The sequence below is a fragment of the Solea solea genome, chromosome 3 (genome assembly GCF_958295425.1).
Source record: "Solea solea chromosome 3, fSolSol10.1, whole genome shotgun sequence".
Lineage (NCBI taxonomy): Eukaryota > Metazoa > Chordata > Actinopteri > Pleuronectiformes > Soleidae > Solea > Solea solea.
In genome coordinates this window covers 7,110,555-7,128,152 of record NC_081136.1, presented here as the reverse complement: position 1 = coordinate 7,128,152, position 17,598 = coordinate 7,110,555, and the positions used below count along the sequence as shown (strand labels likewise).

The 17,598-nt window shown below is 43.1% G+C and overlaps 1 protein-coding gene across 1 annotated transcript; it reads left to right on the top strand.

The window, feature by feature from the left end:
* The first annotated feature begins 3,199 nt into the window (after positions 1-3,199).
* Positions 3,200-17,133, top strand: arsj (arylsulfatase family, member J). The gene is made up of 2 exons (XM_058626256.1): positions 3,200-3,886; positions 15,096-17,133. The coding sequence occupies exons 1-2, from the start codon at positions 3,564-3,566 to the stop codon at positions 16,492-16,494; spliced, it is 1,722 nt and encodes a 573-aa protein (XP_058482239.1). The 5' UTR covers positions 3,200-3,563; the 3' UTR covers positions 16,495-17,133.
* The last annotated feature ends 465 nt before the right edge of the window (positions 17,134-17,598 follow it).

Sequence of the window (17,598 nt, the reverse complement as noted above, 5' to 3'; positions counted from 1 at the left end):
CGGTCCTTTAAAAGCTTTATCTGGTGATTTCTGTTGACTACAACCAGTCACATAAGCTCTATAGAGTGGCTGCTCCGCGTGTCACTCATCCCCTGCAACCGTATGCACTGCACTTCCCTCGGCTATAGGAGGATGTGAAATACATCCCTGCTGCTCTGTTATTGTAATTTATGTGTCATCTCTCCGGGGCCGACGCGTAAATCAGATGCCAGGTTTTTGGCGCGAGAGTAAATCCAGATAAGAAAAACAAATGACACAGCTCGCGCTGGGACCACAATGAAAACAGATCACTTTTGTGGTGAGGTTCCGTCTCACCACTGCAGACGCTGATACAGGTGAGTGTTGACAGATAAATAAGCAGACTGGTTTGTACCTGTCGAGTACACAAACAGGTTTAAATGGGACAAATGTCTGAGGGGGTTTTCTTTTCTGCAGCTTTTAACCTCCACAGCATGTGGGGAAAGGAACCAGTGGGGCCCGTTACACAACCTCAACGTCACATGTTGAAATTATGAGGAAATCCTAAAATTATGGAGCAAAAACTGTGTATGAAAAATGGACAACCGGTTCAGAAAGTGAAGTCTAGGGAGTAGGATGGATGCGGCAGTCAGCCACCAGGGGGCGGATCCAATGGTTGCATGAGACTTTTAGAGCCTGACTTTAATCTGACTTTGAGTCTGATTAGTGAGATTAAAGTCAGAATCCAGATTTTTAGAACCTGACTTTAATCTGATTTTGAGTCTGATTAGTGAGATTAGTCAGAATCCAGATTTTTACAACCTGACTTTAATCTGACTTTGAGTCTGATTAGTGAGATTAAAGTCAGAATCCAGATTTTTAGAACCTGACTTTAATCTGATTTTGAGTCTGATTAGTGAGATTAGTCAGAATCCAGATTTTTACAACCTGACTTTAATCTGACTTTTAGTATGATTAGTGAGATTAAAGTCAGAATCCAGATTTTTAGTAACTGACTTTAATCTGACTTTGAGTCTGATTAGTGAGATTAAAGTCAGAATCCAGATTTTTAGAACCTGACTTTAATCTGATTTTGAGTCTGATTAGTGAGATTAAAGTCAGAATCCTGAGATTAAAGTCAGACTTTTAGAGTGACTATAATCAGATTTTGAGTCTGATTAGTGAGATTAAAGTCAGAATCCTGAGATTAAAGTCAGACTTTTCGAGCGACTATAATCTGACTTTGAGTCTTTAATGAGATTAAAGTCAGAATTCTGAGATTAAAGTCAGACTTTTGGAGCCTGACTTTAATTTGATTTTGAATCTGATTTAGTAAGATAAAGTCAGAATACTGAGATAAAAAAAAAAGTCAGAATTCATGCTGGGGTTTTTCTTACATGTGGCCCTAATACTCTTCCGTACTCACATGATTTAAAACGTCAGTGATCATTTTCTTGAGCAGTTAATGATCTTAATCACCAGTTTTGTGTCTTTTCCTTAGAACATGATGTCAGTTTTGTACATCATGTTCCCCTTCATTGACACAACCCACAGCTTCAGCAGCAGTGAATATGTTTTGCATAAAAACCAACAAAAACTATTGTGTAAAAAATTCATTCTTATTCCGAGAAAAAGCATGGCTACGTCTTGACGACTTTTCACCCACGTAGTGAACATGCTGTTGCTCTCGCCGCCGCTGCTGTGCTGATGAAATCCACATTCTTCAAAGTGAGTAAATGAATGAATTCCAGTCTGAAACGCGCTGCGTTTCCAAGGAAAAAGTGAACAGCTGTGCAGGAGGCAGAGTTGCAGGCTGCTGAGTGAGGAACATTTTACAAACAATAAATGGCAGCGGGGTGGTTTTCACTTGGAAGATCAGTGGGAAACATTTTTTAAAAAAAAAGCTATTGTCTCACCTGTGATGCATTTGATGGATTTTTATCATCTTACACATGGTTTAGTCCACTGCCTGTCTGGAATGATAAAAACTCCACCTGGACGGAAACCAACATGGAAAGCAGCTATTTCCACAGACTGTGCAGGGCGCTCTGCTCTGCTGCTGCTGCTGCTGCTGCACTTATATAGCTCCACTATGTGTTAATATAGTCTTTGACTGGTTGTTTTATCCCTTGCAAACATTTTATTATTTTGGGACGGACACTTTTTGACATCTGGAAGATGTTACGAACACGTGGAACATGTGGTTTTCATTTGACCAACTCCTGGATTAACATACAGAAAGGGCACACCAGAGCGTCACTTACAACCATTTCCATAAACAATAACCTGATTTGATCAGGAGAGTGGAGTTTGTAAAGTGCTCACTCTCCAGCACCAAAGTCCATAGAAAAAAGGAACGTTTTAAAGTCATGGGTGACACGGGAGCTTCTGGTTTACTGCTGAAAAGAACACATTTGAGCTTTGTGATGAACAGCAGTGGGTCAACAACCCCTGTAGTTTAGTAAGATAGAGGCTCACTGTTGGAGGAAATCAAGACAAATACACTGTAAATAAGGCTGCACTTTAAAGGAATATTTCATTCAAAATCCACACTATTGACTGTCCTGTCATTTAAACTGATGATTTTGAGTTCAAATGCATTGATTTTTAACGTTTTAAAAATTATATTTTACATTTTTTCTACATTAGGCTCACTTTGGAGCCCCTATCTTGGAGGAAATCAAGAATAAATGCACTGTGCATTGAAATTCACCCACTGAAGCAGCACTTTAAAGGAAGATTTCATTCAAAATCCACATTATTGACTGTCCTTTCAAGTTTAGGTTTGATTTTATAAAGTTTAAAACAGTATAAATGCACAGATTCTACTGCCACTTACACTTTATTGTCTGTCTGTGAATTTGAATAGATGTTATACCTTTGCGATGAAAAACCCACACCATTGAAAAAATGTATGTGTTATATGTTAATGCAACCAGAATAAAGACAAAGTTAAAGTTTAAATAACGTAAAATGAGAGTTAAAGACATATTTATTGAGACGAAATCGACAAATTCAACTTCAACTTTTTTTTTTTTCTGTTTTCACAGGACTATAAGAGTCTCAAACACACACGGAGTGAATGACAGCTGTGTTCCCTCCCACCCAAGTCATCGTTCCGGAGCTGCTCGTGAACGCATCACCGCGCTACAGTGTGGTGTTGTTGGCTGAGAGGAGGAGGAGGAGAAGCAGGAGGAGGAGGAGGAGGAGAGGACGCATGGTGCTGCCTCCACAGCCGGAGTTAGCGCTCAGTCACCGGTGTCTCTCTGCTGGGATGGACCGCTGTGTGTGACAGGATGGAGGACATCAGCTGCGGTGGACACGCTGCTCCAGACTGTGTAGCGTTTGCGTGGAGTGTGAAATCCTCTTGCGCGTCTTCCGACGCACACGCAGACTCGCTGTGCGCTTGAGTGAACTTTTATTGAGTTAGTCTCGGACACATCAGCTGTTCACGGGGGTGCGTTTGTTTTCCACGTGGACGTTCAAAGTGTCAGAGGAAGAAAAAAAAAAACCGATGCGAGCCCGATTTCCATGCGTCGCCGTTCCCCCGGATCATGTGCACCACCACCACCGCCACCACCGCTGCTGCTGAATCCTCCTGAAACATGTTCATGCTCTGGGTCCCGGTGAGTCTGTTCCTCGGCTTCATCGTCGCGCAGACGTGGAGCGTTCAAATGTCGTGGGAGAACTGGGACGCCGAGCAGCTGCGCAACCGGGGCAACGAGTTCGAGAAGGCGCAGGCGGGCAGCTCGCAGCCGCACATCGTCTTCATCCTGGTGGACGATCAGGGTTTCCGGGACGTCGGTTACCACGGCTCCGAGATCAAGACCCCGGCACTGGACCGGCTGGCGGCGCAGGGAGTGAAACTGGAGAACTACTACGTGCAGCCGCTGTGTAGTCCATCCAGGAGCCAACTCCTGACCGGCAGGTACAGTCATGATGATGATGATGATGATGATGACCTTTGACCCTCACCTGACACTACACCACAGGCCCAATGTAGGCTCTTAATCAGATTACCTAATCATAATTAATGCAATAAAACTTCTCCATCTTGAACCACTATAAAGACTTACAAAAGCTTTTATTTTGGTAACAGTTAAAGGTGCAGTGTGTAGTATTTAAAAAGGTTTATTGGCAGAAATTGAATATACTGTCCATAAGTGTGTTTGGGATGCAGTGTTGTAATGTAACAAAGTACAAATACTTTGTTACTGTACTTAAGTACAACATTCACGTATATGTACTTTATTTTGTTATTTATATTTCTAGCAACTTTTACTCCTCTAACTATCTTTGTTACTCGTTACTACCAAATAAAATAGAAGAAGAAGAGTTGGTATTATGGTCTGTATTCATATAGAGCTTTTCTAGCCTTGATGAGCTGCTTCAACATGGGGTTAAGTGTCTCGCTCAAGAGCACATATAGACTAGCAGAGCCAGGAATTGAACCCCCAACCTTCCAATTTGAAAGACAACTCGCCCCACCACTGAACCACCATGGCTCGTTCCTAACGCCTCACTTTTTTAATACCTTTACTTCTAAAACTTAAGTACATTTTGTATCAGATCTGATCTTGTAACAAACTTGTACTTTTACCTTTAAGTGTCCATTTAAGGTACTTTATACAAAACTAGACGCAACACAATAGATACATTATCAATTCTGCAAGTTGGAATTCTTATTTTTATTTATTTATTTATTTATTTATGGAAAAGCACATTAAAATGTACAATGCCAGGTTGTAGCCTGAGGCTAATTACCGCCTTTAGTCCCTTGGCAGGTTGATGTTATACAGGATAAAAAAAAATGAAAGTACATTCAGGGAATCAAAAAATAGAGACATGAGAGCTCACAAAAAGACAATTGTTCTGGAAAATATACGGCACATTGTTGCATAATTGCTTCATTGCACAAATCCGTTCACACAACATATTGTAAATGTATAATATTTATCCGAACTGCATTACACGCCGTTGCGATATTCAGTTTCACCGATGGCTCGATGCCATGGCGTCGTCTCCGAAATAAAATACATTCATGCTACGGGTTTCTTCACCTACCACTTCCAGAACCCCTGTCACTCCAGACGGCAGTTTGTGAAACACGTAGATTTCGGTAAAACTGATCCCGCGGTGCGTTCAGTGTGAACACACATTTTGTACGTACGCTGGATAAGGGCCTCGCTTTACGGAGGAAGCAATAAGCATCTGCTGCAGCCGTTCCCAAACGACAAAGGTCGAGTGTGGAAGGACCAGTGACATCTCAATTTCCCAAGTGCTTTAGAGAACTACGGTGGCCATCACATGCCAGAAAGTATGTCTTCTTCAAAGTCTGTTGCAGCTGATGACGTTCTTGCATGTAAAGATGATTTAATGTTGGTCTTCTTGAAGACACAGTTGGCGTAACTGATGAAATAATTCTAATTTTTTGTCTTCTGCTGCTGCTCTGCAAAACATTAGCAGTTTTTCATAATGAGTGAACGGATTGATGTTTCCAGAGATGAGCTGCTACTGCGGCTTATTATCACAACCAGGATCTTCTTTATCAGGCTTTTAGATCTAAATGTTCTGATAAGTCGTCGCTTATCAAAGCTCGGCTTCCTCCAGGCGATTGGAAAGCAGACACCGCCGTCTCTACCAGCTTTTTACAACTTGTAAATGCACTGGACTGAAGAGAAGGCATTCTTTAGTTTATGTGCACATTTAGCTATAATTTTGGGGAGCCAACGTTTTTCATAACTGATAAAACTAGATAAGGTTGTTTGGTTGCCAGAAAAATAGACATAAAGAAAGGAATGCTGAGGATTTCCAACTCCAGTTCAGCCTCCTGGGGAAGATCATGTGATATCATGGAAACGCTTCACATTAGCCATTAAATTGACCTCACCCTAAGTTACGTAGGGTGAGGTCAAGCTTTTAGCTCCACGTTGCAATTTGCAGGGATTTAAAGGACCAGTATGTAAGATTTACAAGGAATCTAGCTCCAGAAATGATAAGTACAATATTTCAAAGTTATGGTTTCATTCATTCCTTATCACTTAAAAGCCACGATGTTTGTTTCCAAAAGGAATTTAGTTTGTCGCAATACGCCGCTTCTCCCCTAGAGGCCGCCACATTCTACACAGAGGTTTTCAAATGAAGGACAAAGCGTACAGTAGATGTTCTTCTGGCGCGTTCATACCTAATGTGAAGCGCTTTGGAGGATTTTTGCTGTTTGAGCTTGGGTTTTTGTCAAACACAGTTTTTAAGGTTTTCCAAATAAGGGAGCGGTAGTGCTACCGTAGCAACCACGCGGTGTTTAACACGGCGACAGGAAGCTGTAGGGCGATATCAAAGGGGCGAGGCTGGTTAATGTGAAGAGTATCACATTTACCAGTTAAGTTGTGGTCTGGTTTTTTGCGCTTTGACATCAGCAGTTTTCCCTCTTTGTAGCGTACGCAGCTCCGCAGGGTTTGCTCTCGCGCGCTGCCTCCGCCATCTGCTCTGCTCCTCAGCAAGGAAAGCTTGGAGCCTTGCTGGGCACCGGTGACTTTTGGCAGGCGTCCGAGAAAATAATGAGAAACGTGCAGCCGCCACCTCCTCGTTCCTCCGTTTCCCTGGTAGCTGCTCTGATCTCTGGACTGCAGAAACAAAAACTATAGCGATAACATCCACGTAGGAATTACAGGTGGAGAATCTGATTGAGCTACACTTCCTGACCCAACGGCTGCTTGCAGGGAGGTTTGTACTGTACGTGTGTGGCAGTGTTCATATTAAATCATCAGCAGTCTACTTTGTATCGCTTGGACACACGCTGGAGTTCTTTCAAGTCACATTTTGGCACACGAACAAAGACTTGTCAAAGACAAATATGACTCCGAATCCAAAGCATCATCGCCTCGTAAGAGTCTGATGAAGTTTTACAGGCTGTTTAGACTGATTGCCATGGCAACTGCCTGCACCTGAACCCAGCTGCATGCTCCTGGCATATCCTCAGATTTTATTATACCTTTATTTCTTTGTTTTAATGCCGACTGGACCAATCCCTGTGCGCTCCTCTCACCTGTCCCCCAGATGGACAGGTTGTTCTGCCTCATAAAAAAACCCCCCGAATGTTCCCTCAGGACCACAGGGTCCATATAAAAATCCTGAATGATACAACCCTCATGTGACCAGTCCAAGTCACTGATTGTGAATAACAGTACCATTATTTTTAACAAGGATCGTTCTGGATTAAAGACTAGTTTATGAGGAACTTGGATTTTTGGGAGATTTGCTCTTTTTTTATGGGATAATTGACCTTGGTTTTACATCACGATCAAAAACAATCCTTTACCTCAGAGTGAAAACAGGACTCAACAAGGGTAACTATGAACCTGTAGTCACTGCAAAACTCATGATTGTATACACATAAGCCTGTCAGCTCATGTTTGGCATCATATAAGGCATCAGATTCGGTCTTGTGGGCGATCGTTTGTCTTTTGTTTTGTTTCGTGTGGTCGTACCCCCCAAAAGTCTTAGAGTCCAGTGCATCATTTGTGCCCCTGAGTGTCACGCCATAAACGTTCTTAATACAAATCTTATCTTAACATGACCAGAGCACAAAGTCAACTGAGACGAAACCGGAGAAACCGAGGGTAGCGCGACGCCAGACCACATACGGCCGAGCAGCACTGCTCGAATGCCGTGTTCCCGAGTGTGGTTAGGTATTCTATAACTCGTCACTGACAAAAAGAAAACAACCCAACTATGACTTTCCCGTCCCAGAACGTAAACAGAGACTTACAAATGTGAGTAGTTTGGTAAAATTTGAGAGCTGTAAACAGGGAGTTTTGGTTCTGCGGCGGCTGCTCTACAGCTGAGCTGAACCGTTACAGGTTTCATCCTCGCCGAGGACAAAACGAAGTCTGGAGTCACATCAGAAGTTAATCACATGAGCGAAGGTTCATGTTCAGAGTGGCTACTGTTGCGTTACGCCATGACGTTATGACCTGTGTGATTCCACATGGTTACCACAACCAGTGGAGTGAAGATAAAAAAAAAAAAGGACTTGGCAAAAGCTTGTCAACAGCTGTTGCTGAGAACGTTAACAAAGCACTGGGAACTCTCCAGTAACAGGAGCTTGAGAAACTCCGAACCTGTCTGATTTTCTTTAAGCTGCTCTGATGAGATTAGAGGCCCAAAGTCGGAGCTTTTGCCCAAATTTGGGGTGACCTTGCTCTTCAGCCACATGACCTTCCTTCTCATGTGATCGTAAGCAGTGGATTGCCAAGCAGGTGTTGCACCTTGAGCAGTCTACGATGAGGCATAACAGACTCAATAGATCTGGAACCTTTACAGTTGTTTTTTTTTTTTTTATCCTTTGTAGTTAAGGAAAATGCGCTTTTGAAGTGTCAAAGATTTATGTTGCAGAGTTTGTCGGCCATGTTGCCTTACCTGTCTGGACAAATCCCACAGATGGACTTTCTGGAAAGTTCTGGAGATCATAAACAAAACATTCGGCTCTTGTACGACTGGTCTGACTCTCTCGCACTTTCATCCGTTGCCTTGACTCTTGGTCAGCTTCACCCCTCCGGGGCAACACTTTGATAGATGACCAGAAAACCCTGATTAAATTCGTCAGTTTCATTGTTGTGGAATGAGCTGCAACCATCCATCAAGAAACAAAAGATGAAGAATGCAGTGAGAGGGCTGCAGGTCAGCGAGGAGCAGATCTGCAGCAGGTTTAGTGGCTGTGTTCCAGAATGCTCTTCTGCCATCCTGGAACACTCCTCTTATTTCTCAGACCTCTGGTTCTGCATCTGGTCTAAACCAGCGGGCAACTTGGACTGCTTGTTTTCTTAAAACAGCTCTTTTTCACTCTGCTCCTCACCCACTACAACTCCCTCTCCCACTTATTCACACACGTCCCAACTGTCCACACTTATCTCAAGCATGTCTAAGCCCCTCAGTCACCCCCTTTTCTTGGCCCCATGGCCTATCGCAGAGCTCCGGATTGAGTAGCGCGCTGACAAATCAGCCCAGTACATATGCAGGCTTTGAAATGTGTGGAAAAGGAAATATTGACAGGGGACAATTTGTTCCTCATCTCAAAGAAACCGTAAAATATAAAAACCGTGAGAGCACAAAGTCCAAAGCGAGGGGGCCGCACTGAAGGGAGACTTTCAGAGATAGCGAGGAAAGTAAATGAAGAGCTTGCTGAAAGGAAGAGCTAAGTGAGACCAACGACTCCTGGGCTGACTTTGATTAAATGCAGAGTGCTGTGCTTATTTGAACCATATGTGAGGAAGACGTGGAGTAGAAACATACGAGAGGGCTCCGGCTACGGGCATCAGGTCCTACACAACCTCAGTGGCTCGAGCAGCGGCCATTGCACTTGTCTTTTGGGACTTGAAAGATTGCCGGCACTTGGCGATTTGAGTTTAATGGTGTGTGTGATTTGCTGGCCTTGTGGCTCAGCGGTTGTGTAAATAAACCAGAGCGATAGAGTGATTACACTGGCGGACCATAACTTCGCTTTTTTTATTTATTTTTTATGAGAAAATGGCGTGATAAGACGTGGAATTGAGCCATCGTCTTTTAGAAGTATTCCCCCTGCTTGTGTGTGTGTGACTTGGAATTCTTAGTGGATAAAGGGTTCAGGGATGTGTGACCTCCGATCTGTGGCCCCTGCGCTTTAGCTGCAAATGTATGGTTTTAAAAGAACCTATAAATCAGTCAAGACAGGAAAGACCTGCAGATCTCCAGAGGGCAGTTGTTACTTCAGTCTTTATTTTCAAGTCTTCACGTAATAATTGTCCCCGACATTTCCCAAAACCGGCAAAGTCAAGATCTTCTCCGTCAAATCCTTGACTCGGTTTTGACTGATTTGTAGAGGAATCACAGGCTGCACTTAGCATGACATTCTCATTACACGCCTGTAACCTGTTGGTATGTGAACACCACCAAACCTGCAGGAGCCGTGAGCGCGAGGAACTGGGGGCTCTTAAGGGGTCAAATCCTAAACACGCACACATGTGTCTTAATAACTTTGCACAGGTATCTGGTCTCGGTTTTTGCTCTTGTGCTCCACTGTCTGGGTTTTATCATTGATTTTTTTTCCTGTCCTGGCATCAGTGCAAAAGTGCGTGACGTGTAAAAAATAAATGAAGTGAAGGGCAGAAGTGGAAAACTGATCCTTGTAGAAAAATAAATGAATTTAAAAAGAGATTGACGATAATGGAGCGTAGAACATCCAAAAGTGATTTTATGTATGTTTATGGGCAACTTACAAGGCTAAATCTACCATGTACTCTGCGTGCTGGAAAATCTAGATTGTGGTGAAGGTTTCTTATGTGGATTTTCTTTTCTCAATGAAAATGAGGCAGAAACTTTTTTCTTTAAGTCTTTTTTTTTTCCAAAGAAATAACTTTTCAACACCAAGCTTGGTTCAAGCCCTGTTGTTGATATTGTCGTCTTTCCCACAAACACAACTGGCTTTGCTTCTTCCTGTCATCCCCATCCCTGGCTTTGTTCATTGCGTTCAGATCTCATCGCCTAATGACAGGCCAACAATACATCCTCTATCCCCCAGCGTGCATGTTTGTAATTGGATTTCAAAGCCCTCCCTGCATAGACCACCAAGTGTCAAGACATTTTTCTCATTGCCATTCGAAACCACGACGCTCTCTCTTGGCGCCCACCAGGGCCAGTGTGGTCTCATTCTCATATTCACTGACCCGACCTCAAAGACTTGCAACAAATAGAGGTATCGAATTCAGATTTGTGCCATGTTATTACCCTCAGCAGTTGTAACATACCCAAGGTCCTGGGAACCAGAATTGAATTCATGGGAAACCTGTTTTGCCAACTTGTAAACACTACAATTTCCTCACTTGATTTCAAAAAGTTTTGGAGGCCTCAAACCCAGATGGCATTTTGTTGTAGCCAGGCGTAGTGCAGCACGGTGGATGTCTCACCAGAGATTAAAGCGCTCTGCCCACAGGTTTTTCCAGAAAGCCTCCACCAAACGCAGCTGGCAGCAGATCCTGCTGCTGCTGATGAGGTGGGTCAGCGGTCAGGGCTTCCCCCTGCGAAGCGGGGGTCAGCGTTACTGGCAAGGGCAGAGCCGTTGACCACAAACACGCTCCGCCGACACAATGCAGCAATGTACAAGTCACTGTGGTCGTCCTAACATCTATCTAACATCTGCGTCCTGTGGATATCAGATGAAAGTATCGGCTGATGATTGGCTGAGTTCATCATGTTTTTGTTGGACTGATTCATGTTAATTTCTCAAAGATTCGACTTAGTAAATAATGAACCTGTCAAGCGCTATTTAAAGTATACGCAAATATGAATCCAGTAAAAACATCACGACTTCGTCTAAGACTAGACTAGACTGACGGATGACTGATGCAAAATTGTCGGCAATCACCACTTTTAGCATATTGCTTATCAGTATTCGTCATGGAGAGCCAAACATAAAAACAAATGCTACTGATAATTGGTTAATACAGAAGACAGCAATGTTACTAAAGCAAGAGCTGTTGCCAACTTAAAAGTGTTTATAAAATTGTCTGCTGATTATTATTATTATTATTACCACAGACCTTCAAACACCATTCTGAGGTTACGTTCGCTCCACCGAATCGAAACTGAAGCTCCATTAAAAGCTCAATTAAAAGACGATGCTCTGGCTCACTGTGCTACATGCAGGGGAGTGTGCGTTTGTTTGGAGAGTGTACGACTCGAGTGATAAATCAACAAGTTATTGGCTCACGTGCCACATGTTAACCTTGGAGTTACTTTTGCATTCTCCACAAGCAGCAGAAGATCACTAGGCCTGGCCAAGCCTCTGGTTCTCTGCCAAATGAATCCTCCTCTCTGGAAACCTACACCAGACACTTATTTTCACTCCCGTTCCCTGGTGACAGCTTGACTGCACACCACTAACCTCAGGAGAGAAAGAGGGGAGGAGGTGGAGAGGCATCTGGCTACATCAGTCCCGCGTCTTCTGGCTGTCTGCCTTTTACTCAAAACAGACGTAGGGAGTCGCGCAGAAATTAACTCGGATCTCATTGTGTTTATCTTCCCACCGTCCCAGCTGTGCAGCCTCAGTGTGAAACGAAAACATAGTTAGTCACATTCTCAGTAATGATAAAGTTTGCTTGGCTGTTTTAAATTCAGACCGCTAATCCCACAGCGCATAGTTTCGATTATGGGAGACTCAGACGTGGTCCAAATGTCCATTAGTATAATTAGATCTGATCCAAAACGTGGTAGACCCAAAGAACAGCAACTCAATAATATGATGGATCGCCATCGATTAGAAACGTAGCTAACATTATTTTTCATTGCACTCAATCTCTTTTTGGAAGACTTTACTTTGATACCTTGTTCTAGGGAATGAAAACATGTTTTAAGCTGGGATAAGCAAAGTATTTTTGCCATTATTGGTCAGTAATCAGTAATCCCATAGTAACCTTCCAGCATAAAGTCAATTAAGTTATCTTACCAGGACTTAGTTTGACCCAGGACAGTAGACTTTGAATAGTCACAGGGCAATTCAGAGAAATTGGTTTACTTACTGCTTACTCTGCAAAGCAACCTCAAATAAACTAAAGGAAAGTCAATAAACATGTGTCAATATTGGTGGAGCCTTTCAGAAACAGAGTCTAGTTTTTTAATAACCTGGAGTTGCGACTCAACAATGCCAGCTACAGCTTTTGTCAGGTTTTTCAATAAATCTGTCGCAGCAAATCAGGGACAGATGTAAGGGTGCCTTCTTTCGAGTAGAAGTCTGGAGGACATTATCCACTTCTGATGCAATATTTTAACAAAATACTGGATGTCACTTTTTTGGAACTTTCCTCCCAAAGCCCATCATTTGGTGATATTCGCAGTCACTGAATAATTAAGATGATGTGGTGGTGTGAGAAGGAGAGCGCCCTGAAAGTACTCAAAGGTCCAGTGTGTGAGAATTAGTGACATCTATTGGTGAGGCTTAAAAGTGCAACAAATGGACGAATCCTCCGCTGACTCCCTCCCTTTCCCAAGTGCTTTAGGAAACTGGTGATCTTTGCATACCAGGAAGAATGTAAACGCTCTTTAACAACTCTCTCTCAACACTCTTTCTGCCGTTTGGTGTTTCTTCTTCATCGGTTTCAGCATTGGGTATATGTACAGTGTACTTGTCTGTGAAGGCGCTCAGTCGTCCATCCAAATCATGGTAATCTTTGAGTGCTAAAAACAAAGGCAACTGGACTTCTGTAAGGTTCTGTAAGACATTTCACCTCTCATCCAAACGGCTTCTTACGTTCTGATTTTAGTGTGGGAGTCCCCAGGTTTTTTTAAACCCTTGGTGGCACCTTGGAGACCTTAACATAGCCATCATATGAGTCCTTAAAGGTGGGAATTGGGGTGAAACTGTTTGGGGAGGGCCCTCAAGACAGCATTGTAGGTTGACCTGTTTGAGAAGTCCAGTTGCCTTTGTTTTGAGCACCTAAAGAGTACAGATCATATATCACCCAAAAAACCCCTCTTGGCTAAAAGGGCAGAAGATGGATGGATGGATCCCGGAAAGCAGAGAAAAAGAGCTTTGTGCCCATATACCTGTCATGATAGTGGCCCTCAGGACTTCTGCAGAACGACACATTTGTGACGTCAGCTTCTTAGTACCATAACTCTTAAACGGTTGAATAACTGCCAGATATTGAAAGTGAAAGTTACCTTGGAAAAAGGGGCAGAAGAGCTCACTCATTGAACATTTTTTGATAATTCTACAGCCATAAAATCTAAATAAATCCAGAATTATCATGTTGGTCATAAGAGGGTTAACAAAACCAAAAAATGCATTACACATGTCCATTCAAACAAGGCAGTTGTTGCAAGATACAGTAGCTGCCTCTATAAAGCAAGTCCCTTCCCTTAAGTACATATAAAAGGCTTACTCTAAGGCCATGAAAATCCAACTTTTTTTTATTTTAACACAATTATACAATTATATAAACCCAATCATGGTTAGCATATTCAATTTTTGCCAATAAACCCTTGTAAACGTTTCACACTGGACGTTTAAAAGTTTACATTTGTGGTTTCTATCAAAGTTGCTCGATACAAACAGTCCCCTTTGCTTATCAATAGTGCTGTGTTAGCAGCATCGTTTTCACCAGGTCACAACTCTGCTTCCTGTCTAGCCTTGAGTGACAGGTCCTCTGTTTTGGCTCTGGGCCCCCAAACTTACCCCAATACCATATCCACCTCTGCCTGCACTGCCAGACTTCAGTTGAGCATTACTCTGTGCTGGGGTTACCAGCCTCTAAGTATCCTCTGGTCAGCTCAAATGTGTTTGCTTTGGATGTGGTCAAGTTGTAATTAGAATTGAATTGAATTGAATAAAGTATTGGTTTGTGATTCCCCCATACAAAGACTCTCTCTGTGACTGGACAACCTGTTGCCTGTCGGTCTGTGTGGGAGGAAAAACATTGTCTTTAATTTTCTAAATATACGTCAGCAGCAAATTCAATGTAAAGGTTTTTTGTTTTTGTTTTTTTTTTAAATGGCAGACAGTAGCATATAAATAAAATCCTATTATCCTATCTGGAGCCATTTGCTTCTCTTAAAAGTTTAGGCAAAGGAAAGCTTTTCAGAATGTTTGGCAATAAGGCCAAGCTGTAAATGTCACTCTGTGGAAGAGAGCAATGTACAAGCATAACACTCTAATGTCTAGCTCTTATGTTTTTGGCAGATGGTTTAGTGCTTTTTGCAGTTACCGTAATTGATTTTCTTTTTGTGTGTAGTAGCTAATGGGTTCAGTCCTTTTTTGAGTTTTTACATTACGCATGCAAGCATATGAAAATGTCTCCATTATACTGACCAAAATAATTGTGAGTCATGATATAACTGTGAAAATATGCTTTTGAAATCTTGAAGTAACTCGAAAATGCCCTGAAGGCATTTTGTCCAACGAATTCTCATTTTAAATAGACTAAACAAGATTATGATATATCATGAGCTCCTGGAATGAGGGTAACATTGTGGCTCCTGAAAATAAATCATTAGGATTGTATGTTGGTAAGCCAGACAGCATTTTAGATCAATGATTTGTACCACAATAATGAGTTTTCATCAAAGTTGATTCATGTTTTTGACCTAGTGATGTCTGTTTTTTCTAGGTATCAAATCCACACTGGCCTTCAGCACTCTATCATCCGACCTACCCAGCCCAACTGCCTGCCCCTGGAAAATACCACCCTGCCCCAGAAGCTCAGGGAAGCAGGGTACTCCACTCACATGGTGGGCAAGTGGCACCTGGGCTTCTACAAACGTGGTTGTCTCCCCACCCAGCGTGGTTTTGACAGCTTCTTCGGCTCCCTGCTCGGCAGCGGGGACTACTACAGTCACTATAAATGTGAAGCGCCCGGTATGTGCGGTTACGATTTGTACGAAGGGGAGGAAGCAGCTTGGGAACAGGACCGCGGCTTGTACTCTACTGTGATGTTTACTCGAAAGGCTATCGGTATTTTAGCCAATCACAACCCTCGCAAACAACCTTTGTTCCTCTACTTAGCCTATCAGGCTGTTCATTCCCCGCTGCAGGTTCCTGCCCACTACCTCGAGCGCTACAAGGCCATCCCGAACTTGAATCGCCGTAAATATGCCGCCATGGTGACTTGCCTCGATGAAGCTATACACAACCTCACGGTAGCGCTAAAGCGCTATGGTTATTATGACAACACAATTATAGTGTACTCTTCAGACAACGGAGGCCAGCCATCAGCTGGTGGAAGCAACTGGCCCCTCAGAGGGAGTAAAGCCACCTACTGGGAGGGGGGTATCAGGGCTGTGGGCTTTGTTCACAGCCCCCTGTTGGTGAACAAAGGGACAAAATGCCGATCTCTGGTCCACATCACGGACTGGTTCCCTACTCTGTTGACTCTGGGTGAAGGGACAATAGACGAAGATCTAAATCTGGATGGGTACGACGTGTGGGAGGCTATCAGCGAAGGCCGCCAGTCGCCTCGACAGGACATTCTACATAACATTGACCCAATTTACATCAGAGCCAAAAACGGTTCATGGAAGGCTGGGTACGGCATATGGAACACAGCCATCCAGGCTGCGATCCGTGTGGGCCACTGGAAGCTCCTGACAGGTGTTCCTGGGTACAGTGACTGGGTGCCACCACAGACCTTCTCCAGCCAGCGGCTAACCAACCGCTGGCATAATGAGCGCGTGCGTTGGGACCGAGGTAAATCCCTCTGGCTCTTCAACATCACAGCCGACCCTTACGAGAGAGTGGACTTGTCTCTGCGCTACCCACACGTGGTGAAGAAGATGCTAATGCGGCTAGCGCAGTACAATAAGACCGCAGTGCCGGTGCGCTACCCAGCCAAAGACCTCCGTTCTAACCCTCAGTATAATGGGGGCGTTTGGGGACCCTGGTTCAAGGATGAGAGGGACAAGCAAGGGGAGGAAGAGAGAGACAATCATTTGTTCTCCAGCCATCTTGGAAAAAGAAGGTGGAAGAATAAATCAAAGAGCAGAAAGCTGAAAAGGAGGGTAGATGGCTAGCTTGCCCCATTTGTGAAAGACTTAAGCTGCCTTTTCTCAGGGATTGACACTTCCTGTTTCAGGATTGTCCTCGTTATAGGCTAAAGAACTCATGTTCGTTTTAACTTGACTCCAGTTAATACTGTATGAAAAATCAAAGCAGATGGAGCTTATGAAATGCCTCAACAGAATAAGGAAAGGATCCACTCGTTCAAACACTACTGTCATGCCCAGACACAGCTAAAACCTCATGTTAATGTTCGGGGCATTTAAAGAATGTTTATTTTTCTAGATTGTGTTGCATGCTTGAACTGTTGTCACCTTTTTGAATTGCTCTGTATACTCATGTGTCACTTAGAGTAGCAAATCGATATTCATAGACAGTTGCCATAAATTATGGTAACAGGAATATATATATATATATATATAAAAAAAAAATCATGATTCTATAATGTTATTGATTGCAGCGATGCAGTCTTGTGGACACAGATGTAGGATTTATGTGACGTGTGAGTTGATGTGTGTTGGTTTTATAAGCACAGTCTGTCTGAACTCAAAAATAATAGATTCGGTTCTCTCTTCTCGATGACGTCTGGTCCGGCACCAGGCCAACCTGAATGTAAGACAAACTAAAAAAAAAATAAAAGCTCCAGACACAAAGCTCTTTGTCTCCTGCTATCGTTCATGCTCTGTCTGGTTTGCATTTTATTCCAGCGCGATCGCTTTTATCCCAGTGACAGTAAGTACTCGTGTAACTGGAAATGATTTACCATTTCTCGCCTTTCTATAAGCTGAGGTATGGCCACAAAGAACATACACTCATGGAAAATATTATATAAAGTGCTATCCCACCAGTAATAAAGACATAATTGCTTGCCTCACAGCCCTCATCAGTGTTGATGTTCTGTAGCGGTCGCGGAAAATTTGGAAAACCAAGCATTTACCCCACCGTCAGCTTAATATTTTGCAACCTCACTTGAAATATGAATAATAAATGTTTTGTTATTTAATTACGGGTGGTGGGACCAGTGAAGTTGTCCAGGTCCGCTCTGGTGAGTTGGTCCATGCAGCTGTTCTTAGGTCTTCACCTCAAGTTGGACAGCTTCAGTCGACTTGTGTTTGCTA